This window comes from Bufo bufo, chromosome 4 (genome assembly GCF_905171765.1).
Source record: "Bufo bufo chromosome 4, aBufBuf1.1, whole genome shotgun sequence".
Classification (NCBI taxonomy): Eukaryota; Metazoa; Chordata; class Amphibia; order Anura; family Bufonidae; genus Bufo; species Bufo bufo.
This window is the reverse complement of record NC_053392.1, coordinates 178939695-178957878: the sequence shown is the minus strand read 5'-3', so window position 1 is coordinate 178957878 and position 18184 is coordinate 178939695. Positions and strand designations below refer to the sequence as shown.

The window sequence follows — 18184 nt, the reverse complement described above, 5'->3', positions numbered from 1 at the left end:
TAGGCTAGTCATAAGTTTTCACCATTTATTAACCTAATAAAACAAAAGTTCATTTTTACTTAATAAAAATTACCACATAAGTAAATAGGCGCACGTCAAGAGCCGGCAACCAGTAGTCTAACTCCTAAATGTAAAATACAATAATAAGTGCCTCTACGTGTGCTGGGTATACACCAGTGTAATATTGATATAGCACCCGATGACACATGTTCGGCTCAGTCTTAGTCAGGGAGAGCTGTGCTAAAGAAGAGACAGATAGTGTAGGGAGTGAAATAGTAATATTTTAGTGAAAATACTTGTTAGAGACCCCAAAGTCCTTTTAAGGACTATAATTGTATCTGGCTGCAATATATATTATTAGCGCAACCTGCGCTAAATTGCGTGCAATTGTTAGTGCCGCTTCTGGTAGTGACACAACCTCTGCTACATCTTTTATTTTACATTTGCGCAGCCTAATTATCTGTGACATTCAGCGCAATTGTTTGGCCGTTGGTGACAGCGACATTACCAGCGCTACATCGCCTGTGTAACGTTTGTGCATCCTAGATATCAGTGACATTAATTCAGTGTAATTTTTTTATTAGCCGCTGGTGACAGCGACATTACTTGCCCTATACCTCCTGTATAACGTTTGCGCATCCTAAAATTATCTGTGACATTCAGTGTACTTTTTTCATAGACGCTGCGGACAGCGACATTATCTGTGCTATATCTCCTGTTTAACGTGTGTGCATCCTAAAAATATCTGTGACATTTAGTGTTGAGCGCGAATATTCAAAAAGCAAATTTTTATCGCGAATATCGGCACTTCGAGAATTCGCGAATATTTAGAATATAGTGCTATATATTTGGAATGACGAATATTCGTTTTTTGTTTTTTTTAACACGGTACACATCAGGTGATCATCCCTCCCTTCTTCTAGCTTGTGGGCCAATGAGAAGGCTTTGTCACAGCTTAGCAACATCCCTAGCAACCAATAGAAAAGTTGCCTACCCCTTAGTATATAAGAACCTCCCCAGCAGCTTTTTTCTAAAGTTTATTGCAGTTATGAAAGAGACAGCAACACTGCTGTGCTCTGTGCTTTGTTGTATTACATTGGACAGTTAACTTATATATATATATAATTCAGATATTTAGGGGGAGATAGTCAGTGTAGGTTAGATTGATCTATAGTATAGTGGAGGTTCCAGTGCAGGTTCCAGTGTAGTCCATACATACATGCTACAGACATAATGCTGTGATGTGCCAGGGGGGGAGAGACAGAACTGGATCGCACATTCACAATGCTATGCTTTGATCTAACTCGCTTATCAGCGCTATATTGAAGTGTACAGCCCCCCATACTGCATGCTGTACAAGAGGCAATAGTGTACATTTTGATCAAAAGGCATAAGCCCACTCACCACGCCAAGGTCGCCTCTTTGAGTGGGACCTACTCTGACAAAAAGGCGCAGCGCAGTGCGGCGACAAAGCGGCACTGCCCTGGTAGACAGCGGGACCCAGGAGTCAAACAGCAACCTGCTGTCTGACAATGCCACCCATGGCACTGGGTCCCACCAACCCACCAGTACAGCACCACAAAAGCAAAGGCCACCACGCAGTACTGCACCATCTGCACAGTTGTCTAGCACAGCATGCAGTATGGGGGGCTGTACACTTTAATATAGCGCTGATAAGCGAGTTAGATCAAAGCAGCTCCGAGGAGCTCTTTTCATTGCCATTCATTGATTTGGGCCTCTCGACAAGCCCGCTTGAAGAGGGACATGAGGAGATATTGTGCCCTGATTCCCAAACTCTTGAGCATCCACAGTCACAAGAAGATGAAGGTGGGGAACGGCAATTAGTATTTCACGAGGTGGATGATGATGATGAGACATAGTTGCCAATAAGTCAACCGCAATTAGTGTCTCAAGAGGTTCATGATGAGGATGAGACACAGTTGTCAATAACTGAGGTTGTTGTTAGGCCAACAAGTCAGGAGGATAACCAGAGTGAGGAAGTGGAAGAGGAGGTGGTGGACGATGAAGTCACTGACCCAACCTGGGAAGGTGGCTAGCCGAGTGAGCACAGCAGTACAGAGGGGGAGGGATCCGCAGCACCGCAACAGGCTGGAAGAGGCAGTGGGGTGGCAAAAGGGAGAAGGCAGGCCGCACCAAACAGGCCCGCAACTGTTCCCCGGAGCACCCCCTTGCGGCAATCTCCCTTGCCAAGGGGTAGGTGTTCCGCAGTCTGGTGCTTTTTTGAGGAAAGTGCGGACGATAAAAGAATTGTAATTTGCAACCTGTGCCGAACCAAAATGAGCAGGGGCTTGAACACTAGTAACCTTACCACCACCAGCATGATCCGCCACATGGCATCAAAGCACCCTAATAGGTGGTCCGAACGCCTGGGTCCACAATTAGTGTCTGCGGGTCACACCACTACCTCCTCTTCCCCTGTGTGACGTGCTGGCCAATCCCCTGTCCAAGATGCAGGCCTGGATGCCTCCCATCATGCACCTGGACCTTCACAAGCACCATCAGCTAGCACATCCACTCCTGTGTCCCAGCGCAGCGTACACATGTCTATACCCTAGGCCAGTGGTCGGCAAAGTGCGGCTCGCGAGCCACAAGTGGCTCTTTAGAAACTTCAATGCGGCTCTTTGGTGTGGGCTCCCACAGTAACGTACATGCAGGGGTCGCAGTTGCGACCGGGCCCGGACCGCCTGTGGACCCCCCTGGCCCCTGCAGTCAGTGTTCCCTTACATCTAAGTGGCGCGGGTGGGCGGCCGCGCAGCCATATTGCGCCACTCAAGCTGCTTGCAAAATGTCCGTCATGCGCCTCCTGCCCCGTCTGTCTGCTCCTTCAACTTTATGAATGAAGCAGGCAGGCGGGGCAGGAGGCGCATGACGGAGGGAGAGATGTCACGCTGCGCACAGCAGCAGAAGGGCGGGCAGCGGCGCTATAGTTCGGTATAGTTCGGCTGCCCACTGCCGGCCATGTGAGGAGTGGTGAAGAGGCCGCCGCTCAGGAGACTTGGAGTGAAATGTCCTGCAGCAGAAAGGTAGGAGCTGTTCCCGGTGTGTGCACAGCGCCGGGCACTGCACCGGCCCCGCCGCAAGTGTCCCTGCCTCCTCCCTTCCCCCCACTAATACATTACTTTACTTACTAGAGGGCACTTATGGGGGATATCTGTGGAGGGCACTTATGGGGGATATCTGTGGAGGGCACATATATAGCATCTTATGCTATATATGTGTCATCCACAGATATCCCCCATAAGTGCCCTCCACAGATATCCCCCATAAGTGCGTCATTCACAGATATCCCCCATAAGTGCGTCATCCACAGATATCCCCCATAAGTGCGTCATCCACAGATATCCCCCATAAGTGCATCATCCACAGATATCCCCCATTAGTGCGTCATCCACAGATATCCCCCATAAGTGCGTCATCCACAGATATCCCCCATAAGTGCGTCATCCACAGATATCCCCCATAAGTGCGTCATCCACAGATATCCCCCATTAGTGCGTCATCCACAGATATCCCCCATAAGTGCGTCATCCACAGATATCCCCCATAAGTGCGTCATCCACAGATATCCCCCATAAGTGCGTCATCCACATTACATCCACATCTGCAGACAAGTGTAATAAAAGTAAAAAATGATAAAGATAAAATGAAATAATAATCAAGATCCAAATAAAAGAAAGTACATATAAAAGTATGTAAAAACACACTATGGGCTCATGCCCACGATTGTAAGGGCGCCGTGCCTGTGCTGCGGACCGCAAATAGCGGTCCGCAATACACGGACACAGACCATGGGGCAGCTGCATGAGGATCGCGGACCCATTCACTTGAATGGGGTTCACGATCCGCATCCGACTGCCCGCACCGCAAAAAGTAGCGCATGCTGAAGTGAATGGGTCCATGATGCGGGCTGCACATGGCCGTGTGCAGCCCGCATCATGGACCCATTCACTTCAATAGGTTCAGGATCATGGATATGAGTGCTACAGAGTGCTTCTGTGGTGCTTCTGGCTATGCCTCCGCACCGCAAAAAAGTAGTGCATGCGCTACTTTTTCGTGGCGCGGAGGCACAGCCAGAAGCACCACGGAAGCACTCTGTAGCACTCATATCCCGGATCCTGGACCCATTGAAGTGAATGGGTCCATGATGCGGGCTGCACACGGCCAGTGCCGGTGTATTGCGGACCCGCCGTATGCGGCCTGCAATATGGCAACGGCGGGCACACGGTCGTGTGCATGAGCCCTAATAGTCCTCACTGGTACTGGTGACGCAATATTTTAGGTTTTAAAAATGTGGCTCTCGAAAGAAATTTCAATCGTGGTTTTGGCGATATTTGGCTCAGTTGACAAAAAAGTTTGCCCACCACTGCCCTAGGCCTTTGAACGAAAGTGCAAATACCCAGCCACCCACCCACAGGCCATAGCACTAAATGCGCACCTTTCCAAATTGCTGGCCCTGGAAATGTTGCCATTTAGGCTTGTGGACACTGAGGCTTTCCGCAGACTGATGTCGGTGCCCATCCCGCGTTACTCTGTCCGCAGCCGCCAATATTTTTCACTGTGTGCAGTCCCAGCCTTACACCAGCATGTGTCCCGTAACATCACCCGTGCCCTGACCAACGCAGTTATTGTAAAGGTTCACTTAATGACTGACTCATGGACAAGTGCTTTTGGCCAGAAACGCTACATTTCCCTGACAGCACACTGGGTGACAGTTGTGGAGGCCGGGAGCGAGTCGTACCCTGGGATGGCACAGGTGCTACCGACGCCAAGGATTGCGGGCCCTACTTTCATCAGGGTTTCCGCCACCACCTACGCTAGTGGCTCCAAACCCAACTTCTCCTCCTCCTCCTCCACTTCCACCTCTGAATTATCATCTTGCAGCACCAGTCATACATCAGTCAGTAGCTGGAAGCAGTGTAGCACTGCAGTGGGGAAGCGGCAACAGGCCGTGCTTAAACTGATCTGCTTAGGTGACAAACAGCACACCGCCACAGAGCTGTGGCAGGGGATAAGGGACCAGACTGAGCTGTGGCTCTCCTCACTCAACCTACAACCAGGCATGGTTGTGTCTAATAATGCCCGTAACTTGGTGGCGGCTTTGGAGCTTGGCAAGCTCACACACATACTATGCCTAGCCCACGTGTTCAACCTAATGGTTCAGCCGTTTCTCAAAACCTACCCCAATTTTCCTGAGCTACTGGTGAAGGTGAGCCGCGTGTGTGCCCATTTCCGCAAGTCATCGACAGCTTCCGCCGGTCTGGCAACGCTGCAGCAGTGCTTGCAATTGCCAGCTCACCGACTGGAACTCCGCGTTCCACATGTTGGCCAGGCTTTGTGAGCAGCAGAGGGCAGTAGTGGAATACCAGCTGCAACATGGTCGCCGCCTTTCCAGTCAGCTTCCGCTCTTCACAAGCGATGAGTGGGCATTGATGTCTGACCTCTGTGAGGTTTTACGCAACTTTGAGGAATAAACACAGACGGTGAGCGGCGATAACGCTATTATCAGCGTAAACATCCCACTTCTGTCTCTACTCAAACGCTTGCTGCTCACAATTAAGGCGGACACTTTGCATGTGGAAAAGGTGGAAATGGGGAAGACAGTACACAGGGCGATAGCCAGACCACCCTCAGTTCGTCTTCTCAGCGCGAATTGGATGTTGAGGCGGAGGAGCAGGAGATGGTTGCCCCCGCTACAGAGGGTAGTACCCATGGAAGTTTTATTCCATCTGTTCAGCATGGATGGGTAGAAGAGGAGGAAGAGGATAAGGAGATTGACAGTCATCCTCCTGATGAGGACAGCGAAGTCTTTTCTGTTGGGACTCTGGCACACATGGCTGACTTTATGTTAGGCTGCCTTTCCCGTGACCCTCGCGTTGTATGCATTTTGGCCAACACCGATTACTGGTTGTTCACCCTTCTCGACTCCCGCTACAAAGAGAACTTCTCATCTATCATTCCTGTGGTGGAGAGGACGAGCAAAATGGTCGTTGTGGAAAAATTGCTCCAAATATTTCAAGCTGACAACGCTGGCTGCAGAGTACGTAGTTCTTCGGCCAACCAAGGAGGGGATATGAGGGGAACACACAGCAGTTCCAACAGAGGCAGGGCAACACTCTCCAAGGCCTAGGACAGTTTTATGACACCCCGCCAGCACCCTCTACCTGATGCGTGGCCTAGTGTCACAAGGAGGAAAAAAATTTGGATGATAGTGAAGGAGTACGGAGCAGACCGTGTCAGTGTCCTCAGTGATTCCTCTGTGCTTTACAACTATTGGGTATCCAAGCTGGACACGTGGCGCGAACTGGCGCTCTACACCTTGGAGGTTCTGGCCTGCCCCGCCGCCAGTGTTTTGTCAGAGCGTGTATTTAGTGCTGCTGGGGGAATAATAACTGATAAGCGCATCCGCCTGTCAACTGAAAATGCTGACCGGTTGACTCTTATAAAAATGAACAAGTCCTGGATTGCCCCTGACTTCTCTACTCCACCAGAGGAAAGCGGCTGAACATAAAAGCACTCTAAATGTGGCTTTTAAGGTGTATTGAATACACTGTATTCCCATGCACCCCTTCCACCACTAAAAAGGGTATATGGTTTAATTTCCCTTTTCTCGTCCTCCTCCTCCATCATATCAACATGCTTATTAGGCTGCCTCCGCTCCTAATGTTTTAGAGGGTCAGCTCAGCAGCAGGCCCTCACCCATGTTTTAGAGGGTCACCAGCAGGCCCTCGCCTATAATGTTTTTGAAGGTCACCAGCAGGCCCTCAATCATAATGTTTTTGAGTGTCACCAGCAGGCCCTCACCCATAATGTTTTAGAGAGGGTCACCAGCAGGCCCTCGCCCATAATGTTTTTGATGGTCACCAGCAGGTTCTCGCCCATAATGTTTTAGAGTAGGGCTGTAGTAAACTATTATTTCAGTAATTGAGTATTCTATCGATTATTTTTTACGATGAATCGAGTAATCTAATAAGAAAAAATGAATTAATAGACTGTTTTCCTTTATAAAAACTCATCAGACACCCTGCCATCAGTTCCCAACACCCTTTGTCCCCCCCCGTGCGATCAGCCCAAGTGCATCTGTTCCCCCAGTGCCATCAGCTCCACTATCCCCCAGTGCCCTCAGCTCCCCCCACACCAGTGCCATCAGCTCCATTCCCCCAGTGCCTTCAGCTCTCTTTCAGCCCCCCCACCTCAGTGCCTTCAGCTTCACTACCCCAGTGCCATAAGCCCCTCCATGCCATCCATTGCCATGTCCCCCACTCCCCCAGTGCCATCAGATCAGCCCCTCCATGTCCCCCACTCCCCCAGTGCCATCGGATCAGCCCCTCCATGTCCCCAGTGCCATCAGATCCGCCCCTTTATGTCCCCCAGTGCCATCAGATCAGCCCCTCCATGTCCCCCAGTGCCATCAGATCAGCTCTTCCATGTCCCCCACTCCCCCAGTGCCATCAGATCAGACCCTCCATGTCCCCCACTCCCCCACTGCCACCAGATCAGCCCCTCCATGTCCCCCACTTCCCCAGTGCCACCAGATCAGCCCCTCCATGTACCGCACTTCCACCAGATCAGCCCTTCCATGCCCTCCACTCCTCCAGTGCCATCAGATCAGCCCCTCCATGTCCCCCACTCCCCCAGTGGCATTAGATCAGCCCCTCCATATGCCCCACTCCCCCAGTGTCATTAGATCACCCCCTCCATGTCTCCCAGTACCATCAGATCAGCCCCTCCATGTCCCCCAGTGCCATCAAATCAGCCCTTCCATGTCCCCACTCCCCCATATTAGCCCCTCTATGTCTCCTACTCCCCCAGTGCCATCAGATCAGCCCCTCCATGTCCCCCAGTGCCATCAGATCAGCCCCTCCATGTCCCCCAGTGCCATCAAATCAGCCCCTCCATGTCCCCACTCCCCCAGTGCCATCAGATCAGCCCCTCCATGTCCCCTACTCACCCAGTGCCATCAGATCAGCCCCTCCATGTCCCCTACTCACCCAGTGCCATCAGATCAGCCCCTCCATGTCCCCTACTCACCCAGTGCCATCAGTCAGCCCCTCCATGTCCCCCACTCCCATCTGCCCCTCCATGCCATTCATTGCTGGCTGTCCCCCTTCAGTGCCATGTCCCCAGCGCCAGTGAAATAAAATACTTACCTTTCCTGTAGGGGCGCCGCTCCACAGTTCCTTCCTCTTCTTCTCCGCGCGCTGTACTGGATGCTGACGTCACACAGCGTCGGGTCAAAGTGCGCGCTTACATGCACTATTACCTGACAATGCGTCAGGATCCAGTGCAGCGCGGTACGGGCCGGCGGGTGACCATGGAGTGGTAAGTAATAGCAAGCGCTTCACTCCCACTCCATTGTCACAAACGAATTCTCGATGCAAAAAATTTGCATCGAGGATTTTTTTGTGTCAAATTACTCAATTCAATCGAGTAATTGTTTCAGCCCTATTTTAGAGCGTCACCAGCAGGCCCTTGCTCATAATGTTTTTGAGGGTCACCAGCAGGCCCTCGCCCCTAATGTTTTAGATGGTCACATCAGCAGACCCTTGCCCCAATAGTTTTTGAGGGTCACCAGCAGGCCATCAATCAGAATTTTTCAAGGGTGTGTAGGATGCCCTCCTTTATGTGTAATAAAGGGTGTATTGTAGTGCCAGTTCCTTGTAATTTTTGGCAGCCCTTTCACTTACATCAGGCATGCTCAACCTGCGGCCCTCCAGCTGTTGCAAAACTACAACTCCCAGCATGCCCGAACTGCCTACAGCTATCAGCCTACAGCAGGGCATTGTGGGAGTTGTAGTTTTACAACAGCTGGAGTGCCGCAGGTTGAGCATGCCTGACTTAGTGCATAGGCTTTATGAGTGTAGGAGTCCCACTACCTGAACAATTGTACCACAATGTGAACAAGGCCTTCCTTTATGTGATATACTGTACAAGTTGTATTGGAGTGCCTCTTCCTTGTAATTTTTGGCAGCACTTGCACTTTATATACAAGTAAACAAGTAAATATACAGGAAAGAATGTTTCCTAACAATTTTTCCTCTAAAATCGATTTCATCTTTGGTTTTGTGCGTATTATTGTCAGTCTGTAAAAGTGGTGTACTACTCGGACAACATCATTCCCAGCAGCGACCTGGGTGTCCAAGATGCATCCAGACATCCTCCTCATGCTGTTCCCGAACCATTTCAGTGGTGTTTCCATCAATTTCTGACCTTTTCCTGTGAACCAGACACCCTCCCCTCTTCAGAGCAGGGGGTTCCTGGTTTAATGCTCTGGTTCTTCCATTGACTTCCATTGTGCTTGTGTGCTCTGTAGAGCACCCGAGCATCCTGAGGTGTACTACTCGAGCACTTGAGCACTTTGGTGCTCGACCAACACTAGTAACTACAAATTTACTCTGTGAAGAAACTCTACAAAGCTCTACAGTACATGCCATTGAAGAAGCATAAAGGAAGCTACTACAAGTTCAGAGAAAATACTGGTCAAAGGTGAGCCATAAAGGAAGTAGTTCACTTTCTCAGCAGGAGCGGGGTGATTTATGGAACGCTCCCATCTCCCCACTGCCTTTTACAAAGCATGCCGGTATAGGACATACATGTGTTTCCAATTATATATACTTCATACACATGAAAGATGAGTCATATTGTCAGAAGAAGCAAAGAACCAACTGTTGTCTGTAGCAGATTTCAGCCAACAGTTATCTCACGTGTATGGCCCGCTTTAGAGAAAAATTGTCCCTAGTAACCAATCAAACTGTGCTTCAGGTGCAGTTCAGAAAATAAATACTGAAATGTGATTGGTCGCTATAGGTAAGGAAAGACCCTTTATCTGCCAACTTTACATATGAGACTCAATGGGGGGAGATTTATCAAACTGGTGAAAAGTAGAACTGCCTTAGTTGCCCATAGAAACCAATCAGATTCCACCTTTCATTTATCACAGCTCTTTTGAAAAATGAAAAGTGGAATCTGATTGGTTTCTATGGGCAACTAAGCCAGTTCTACTTTTCACCAGTTTGATAATTCCCCCCTAATGTGTTTGGACAAAATAATTTCATAATTGAACATCATTAATAGTATTCCTCAGCTATTTCTCTAATTTTTAGTACCGTATGTGTCTGCAAGTAAAAAAACACACATAGCAAGGGACATAGCAAGGGACCCTTCAATGCTCAGAAAAATCTATTGTTACATAACTGGCGGTTACATTATATTTATAGTGAGATGGACTAACCTGCTGAATGACTTCTTGCAGTGTCTTCAATTTGGCGAGTAATGTCTCTTCTGAAACCATTCCACCGTCCCATGATGGCTTGGACATTATTTTTAATAACGCTGTGGTCTGACTGAAGATGTCTCAACAATGATAGGCTCCGTCTTAGAAGTGCCTCTTGCTTGGCAGTCTTCTCCCTGTGAATAAGACAATATGTGGTTTTGCACATTTCTTTGTGTCAGGGTCGTCCAAGTTTTACATAAAGTCAGCAATGGAGTGTGAATGATGAACTTGTGGGATTTCATCACATACACACAGGCTGCAAAAGCAACGCCAAGGAGCTTACTCCTTTCAAGCACTGGGATACACAAAAACACTTGCCTTGTTTCACAGACTAAGGGCTCATGCACACGAATGTATTTTCTTTCCGTGTCCGTTACGTTTTCTTTGTAGACCATATGCGGAACCATTCATTTCAATGAGTCCGCAAAAAAAAAACCGGAAGTTACTCCGTGTGCATTCCGTTTCCATACGTCCGTATTTCCGTTCCGCAAAAAAAAAGAACATGTCCTATTATTGTCCGCATTGAGACAAGGATAGGACTGTTCTATTAAGGACCAGCTGTTCCGTTCCTCAAAATACATACGGTCGTGTGCATGAGCCCTAAGGGTTCATGCACATGAATGTGTCCGCCCCGTGCCTGTGCTGTGTACCACAAATAGCGGTCCATAATTTTGTGTGCACGCTGTTTGTGGATGCAGACTCATTCACTCGAATGGTTCCACGATCCGCAAGAGACAGTCCGTAACGCAAAAAAAAAAAGAGGACATGTTCTATTTTTTTGTGGTGTGGAGGTATGGCCCAAAATCACACGGAAGCGCTTCATAGCATCCGATCCATGCTTCTGATCCGCAACTTGCGGATTGCGGACCCATTCAAGTCAATGGGTCTGCATCCCTGAAATGGACTGCACAGGGCCGGTGCCTGTATATTGTGGATCCGGTGTTTGCAGGCCATAATATGGACACAGGGCACACACCTTTGTGTGCAGTAGCCCTAAGGGGGAGATTTATCAAAACTGGTGCAAAGGAAAACTGGCTTAGTTGCCCATTGCAACCAATCAGATTGATCCTTTCATTTTCCAAAAGAACTCTGAAAAAATTAAAGGTTAAATCTGGTTGTTATGGGCAACTAAGCCAGTTTTTCTTTGCACCGGTTTTGATAAATCTCCCCATGAATGTTAAGAAATTCGGAGTTAAGCTGAGTACGACTCCTTTACAAGATGTTTCTTACACTTTTTTGATGGTTTGACACAACAAACACCTGACATTGTCTGTATGTTGTGATAGTATTCCTTCCTCCACTGTCTATCATTCGTAAAGCACTTTGTATATAGGGCACCCCGTGGCCATATGGTAAAGCAGTTTATATCTTGTCCTTTCACATGTTGGAGGTATATGGCAGGAGTATTCCCGCTGTATACCTTTGGCCTGTCCATAGGTCCCCATCCACCTAACACATACCAAAAGAGTGTCGTTTGAGTCGGTATGCATCAACACCCATCTTTTATTGCATAGGAGAGCATAGTCTACAATTTACTATGCAAAGGGACACAGTAATCATATACCATGCAGGAAACTATAAGAGGAGCCTATAACAGGTGTATAGCAGCATTCCTTTAAAGGTTTACATTGGGGATCCTCCAGATATGTTCCTCAAAATTAGATGTCAACAAAGTTTAATGTACATTTCTAATAGCTTTTGGGTACGGACACGTGTGCAGGTTTTCTGGTGCAGTCTTTGAAACCAAAATAGGGTGTGTAATAGATGATAAAAGGAGAGAGTATTAAAGGGGCTCTCCAGGGTCTTACCAAGTTATCTCTTTCAGCTAACCTGTGGAAGGAAGAGAGTTTCAGCTCTTCCGTCTCACCACCGATTCTAAGATCTCAGCTGTGATCATGTGACCGACTGACCGTGGGCTCTTCCAATGAGGTCCTGACCTCTGTCCTCTGTGGAAGAGCCTGCAGCCAGCTCATGTGATCACAGCCGGGATTGCAGAACCAGCGGCATGGCAGAAGGGTAAGTACTGCTGAAACTTTCTACCCTCCGCTGGTTAGCCTGAAAATTATTTGTAGGGGGTTATGCCACGATTGATGTAAAAAATGAAAATCAGGCATCATATAGTACATCATATAACAATCTGTTTCTAACAAAGCTAGAACCAGCCCTGTACCTCACATGGATCCAGAGATCTCTCCATTCATTGCTCTAATTGCTAGATTATCTTCAGGCTGGTAGCTCAGGGAGTGTGTCCTTTCAGCTGTGGTTCTTTCCCTGTAACTGCCACAGCTTCTAACAGAAAATACAGTATATGGCTGGTGACAATTGAAGATTAAAACTGAGTGCGTGCGACCCCCTTAGTGAGGTGGACAAGCAATAAGGAAAAGAAAGAACAGCAGGTGGCGCTATACACATACATTTTATAGAATAGCTCACTGGCTATACAAAAATTTTTATTACATGCAATTACAAAAGTATTCAGATCCAGGTGCTGGTTTGAAAAATGAAGAATGTGTTTTGTGGCACAGCACCTTTAAAGGAGAGATATAACTTCTACTTCTCCTGGTTTTAGCTTCAAAAACTGCATTATAAAAACTGCATGTGTCTGTGCCCCAAGTTAACCAGTAATGGGGATGAGATGACACTAAATTGTACCTGTACCCATAAATAATGCGTCAACAAACTGATCATTTAAAATGGAAAATACTGCAGACATTACAAAGAATTTCAGGCTCAGATTATTTTGTACAAAACGATTTGCCAAGTATCTCTCACTTATAGTGTAGCACTTGTAATTTTTATGCAATTTTGTACTCTATATTGCAGTGAATTGTCGCATTGCATGTTTTCGTCTTTTCCTGTTGTTCCTTGCCTTAGCAATGTGCTCCTGCGGTTTGGTGTGCTGACTGACCCCCTTTTTTTGTTTTTCTTTGCAGTCTGTACTGGAGGTGTGGCTGCCTCCCCAGTCATGCACTCCTGACCACCCTGTCTGCCTTACAGGCCGATTTTAATTAGTGTCAGTACATAGTCAGGCCTGCTGCACTTCACTCACTGAAGCCATTGCACCAGGAGTGAGATAGTTTGTGGACTCTCACTGCAACCCTTGGTATCCATTGGCGGCGGTGATGCTGTGGAGTGGGCCTGCTGTGTAACCTACACTCCCTGAAGTGTATGGTAGCCGTCATGGCGCCTAACAGGTAGAATTTAGCGTAGGAACCCGTCTAATAGAGATTGCCTTGACGTTCGGCAGACGGGCTCAGATTATTTTGTACAAAACGATTTGCCAAGTATCTCTCACTTATAGTATAGCACTTGTAATTTTTATGCAATTTTGTACTCTATATTGCAGTGAATTGTCGCATTGCATGTTTTCGTCTTTTCCTGTTGTTCCTTGCCTTAGCAATGTGCTCCTGCGGTTTGGTGTGCTGACTGACCCCCTTTTTTGGTTTTTCTACCCATAAATAATGTGTCAACAAACTGATCATTTAAAATGGAAAATACTGCAGACATTACAAAGAATTTCCTTTATGTGAAAATGCTAATATTCTATTATGTTGATGTTTCTAATGGATAAAGATGCTCCATTAGATAAAAATGTGCATGCATGCTTTCTAGAAAATTAGAAAATGTGAAGAAAGAGAGGGATTAGGTAGAGAAAATAATGAAGTTGTTTCAGCGGTTGTACTGAGTCCACAGACAAGTCCCAGGCAGCAGTCGAGTGAGCATGCAGCCTGTCCTCTATCATGAGGAATTAGAAAGAGGGAAACGCTGATCTCCATAGAATCTAATATATAAGTAATATGTATAATTAATAGGTGCAAAAGAGGCCTAACCAATGCTTAAAGGGGTTATCCAAACCTGTAACCCCCCCCCCCCCCCCCCCCCCTCAGTGCCTGGGGCCCTAATATAGAGAATACTTACCTGGTCCCCGATGCCTGTGTCCTTCCGGATCCCTTCATTAGAGTCACTGCGTCAACCCGTCATGCAGATCAAAACATCCAGCGACAGGGGTGCAGCCAATAGCACGACACCCATGACGCAAGGGGAGAAGGTCAGCAATGCCGCCTGTTATCGGCTGCACACCCCCACCCCACATCAGCAGATGTTGTGATCTGCACAACCGGTTCCGGAAGGACACAGGCGTCGGGGACCAAGTAAGTATTCTCTGTATGAGTGGCCCTGGCTTTGGGGGGGAAAGGGGCGGTTATAGGTTTGGATAACCCATTTAATTATTTTATGAGACTCATTTCCACTGAATGCAGTATACGGACTAAATAAAAATTTCCAAAAAAGGAACTAATTCTACAGAATGAAGAAAGTTCTATCTAAAATTGCTTTGCAGCTGCAGGATCTGAAAAACATGGTTCTAGAACAGCGCTACACCTACCCAGGGATTGTGCATGGTATTGCAACTCAGTTCCACTGAAGTGAATGGGGATCAGCTGCAATAACAGACACAACCAATAGACAGGTGTGCGGCGCTTTGTGGAATAAAGCAGCCATGTTTTTCTAATCCTTTCAATATTTCTGTTACCTTCCGAATGACTCCCTTTTAATTATATTTATAAATACATATTGATAATTAGACCTTGCGGTATTATATAGGAGTATAATGAAATAAAAAAAATCTAATTACACTTAATCAAAGAAGACATTATTTAAAACTGATAGGATTCATCAAATCAGATTGCATGTCACTGCCCTGCAGTAAAGGAGTCATTCACAGTAGTCTGTATTATGTGAATAACAATGTACTAACAATATATTACAGAACAGTTGTTTAGTGTTGTGGCTGCTTCAAGAATGGCCGGCGCTGCTTGCCCCTAATTCCTATGGAATCCCCTGTAGCTGGTGAAAGCACCTGGATCTTACTTAAAAAGGACCTCTCACCACAAAATGCAATGCAATCTGCAGGTAACATGTTACAGAGCAGGAGGAACTAAGCAGACTGATATATAGTTTTGTAGAAAAAAGATTCAGTAAAATCAGTCATTTATACATTTATATCTTTGATTTTCCACATCCTGTGAATATCTATTGGTACAGGGAAAAATATATATTTGTACCGTGTTAACCAGTAAATATAAGATGAAAAAAGATTGAGATTCCTCAGTGGTTCATACCTTTTAAATCGCTAACTTAAAATTGCAAGCTTTCGAGGCTACTTGGGCTTCTTCGTCAGGAGTCTGGTTAAGACAGTATCTGAAGATTCACATATTTATACACCAAAGTACATAGGAACGTTCGTTAGCACTGATCTGGCGGTGTAAAGGTCCCGCTGATTACCTGTTGAACTAGTGAAATGCTAGTTCATCGGGTAATTGGACCATTTGTGTAGGCACCTAAATCTTGTAGTGAAAACGTCAAGATTAGTGTTAAGCGAACTACTGTTTTCAAGTTTGGCGTACAAGGTTCAGGTTTGGGTTATCTAACAATTCCGTTATGGATTCCGCTACGACGGACCATAAGTTTTATGGTCCGTGGTAGCGGAATCCATAATGGAATTCTTAGATAACCAGAACCCGAACCTTGTACGCCAAACTTAAAAACAGAAGTTTGCTCATCTCTAGTCAAGACTTAAAGACTTTTTATTAACGCAGATAGTAACAAGGAGAATTAGAAAAAATAAAATCACCAGAAATTCCTTAAAAATATGCTTAACATAAAGAGTTATTGAAACATTAGTTTATTTTCTGATGGCACATACCCTTTAAAACTTTTTAAGCCAGCTATGGGAAAATAAATGTATGCCACCTGAACGGAAATTACTAGTCAATATATGGCAAACATGAATCCCTTATAATGAATCCTTAGATCATCGGGATTATCATGACATACACCTTATATTATTTCATTCTCAGATTCAGCTATAATAAACTATCTTTTTCATTTGGGTCACCCACTCAACACCAACTAAACATATTGTCACGAGGGTGTCAAGAACCACGCCTGACTCCGTTATACACGGGGTCAGGAAGTCGCAGCAGTTGGCTGCGCGCTCTATGTAAGATAGGGCTGTTTCCTTATGGTAGCTTTCTGGGTTTTCTTTGCAAACCCTTTTGGCTCACTCAGGGATCCGTAGCTCCTTCTCCTCAGCTGTTCCTTGTCCAGCACTCCCAAAACTCCTTATATTCCCCTCTCACACTTCTCTGGTTGCCAGATATAGAGCTTCCTGCCTGGACATCTATTCTGACCCTCTGGAGCTGTGTTGCTGCGTTCTCTGGTTGTTGGTCCAGAACGCTACCCTCCGGATCCCTGTTGGACCTTTGTGGTCTGCTGTGGTCGCCCACCTGGGTGTATGTGTTTGTCTGTATGGTCTGTCCTCTCCCTGGTGTTTCCCTCTTAGTGTCAGTGGTGCAGACTAGCGATCCCACCGGCCCGTTCACTATCTAGGGCTCATTTTAGGGAAAGCTAGGGTTTAGGCACGTGATTGCCGCACGGGTGAGGAACCCGTCTAGGGACGTCAGGGCAGCCAGGTGCCAGCCGCAAGGTGAGTTAGGGGTCACCACCTTTCCCTCTCCCTTGGGCAGGGCTTTCCCTTTTCCCTCCCTGTGCGTGACGCCGGTCATTACACATATCCTCACAGTTCAGTTCCTATAATTTACAGTATGGCTGCATTCGGTTTTCATGCAGGCACCATGAGGAGGAAATTTTATATTTCTGTTAACGAGCCCCAGTATTCCAATAAATGTTTTTTAGAAACAAAATGTTTTCATATCTATGATATTGTCCTGGGACTTCAAAGAACTCCATCAATGAGCACCTTGTACTGGGAGCTGGCCATCAGAGATAAGAGATCACAATGCTTTCATGTTACCCTCACACCAAACTACAACAATGTGTGACTAATAACGCCATCACACAAAATGTAGTTTGATTTTTCACGGCTTCAAATCACATAAAGCACACTTAGAACAGCAGAAAGTGTGTGTCATAGGGCAGGAAGCCAAGTGTTTAATATAGCATGTGGCTTCCAGATGAAATCAGGTTTAACATACTCCATCCCAACCTATTTTTGACAGGAGTCCTTATCTCTATTTCATGTCAAGCTTTTGAACACTCACTATCGTCTACCACTCCCTTATTTATGGCAATATGTTGCATGTGCTCATCTGAGGTTCCCCCATCAAAAACATATGTAAGCTGCGGCCCGATGAATGCAGCTCGCCTGTGTGATCTTTGTGGGAGAGGGAAAAAAAGGGATCAGTGCATTTCAAGAGAAAGTTCATCTTTAGAGAAAAGTCACTACATCAAAGTAGCTCGAGACAAAACAAGAAAGAGATCTGGTAAAATAGATTCCCTGGATAAAAGAAGCTATGAAATAATAATAACATGTAATCACTGCCATGTTTTCTGTGCAGGGAAAGGAAACTGTGCATAGCGCTGTAGATACAATATTGATTACTATGACAGAGCAGTCGCTTTATTCTGGCACCCTGGAGGAACACTTTTGCCATGGCCTAAAAACGGCAGGGTGTAAAAATCTAGGATCATCCACCAGTGAGCCAGAGTGAGGTCACTACTGTTGTAGAGCAAGTCAGACAAAACAGGTCAAAGAGGTAATAAATTAGAGTCCATGGGAAAAGAATTAATGCTATTGCTTGGTCATACAGTGTTCTATTCATCTTAATTCAGATTCATACTCAGGAAGAGATGGCTGAAAGCTGGAGGTTTATATTTTGCTACAATTTAAACAATTCACACATAGACACTTGTTCTGATTATAATAAATCACGTAATTAAACTTTACACTGCCCCGAATGAGGAAAATACTACAATAGCAGAGTGGTGATGGTTAGTGACATTACAGTTGAAAGATAAAGTAAGTGAACCCTTTGGATTTCTTTATTGATTATTAATAAAATGTGATTGGATTGTTATCGAAGTAACAATTAT

At 46.3% G+C, this 18184-nt stretch overlaps 1 protein-coding gene across 1 annotated transcript in view; it reads right to left on the bottom strand.

Annotated features, from left to right (window-relative positions):
* LOC120999089 (filament-like plant protein 3) overlaps positions 1 to 18184 on the bottom strand; it is a 249859-nt gene that overhangs the window by 139256 nt on the left and 92419 nt on the right. Inside the window, exon 6 of the mRNA XM_040429961.1 lies at positions 10250 to 10425. Coding sequence (XP_040285895.1) covers positions 10250 to 10425 — 176 coding nt within the window. The remainder of the gene's footprint in view (positions 1 to 10249; positions 10426 to 18184) is intronic.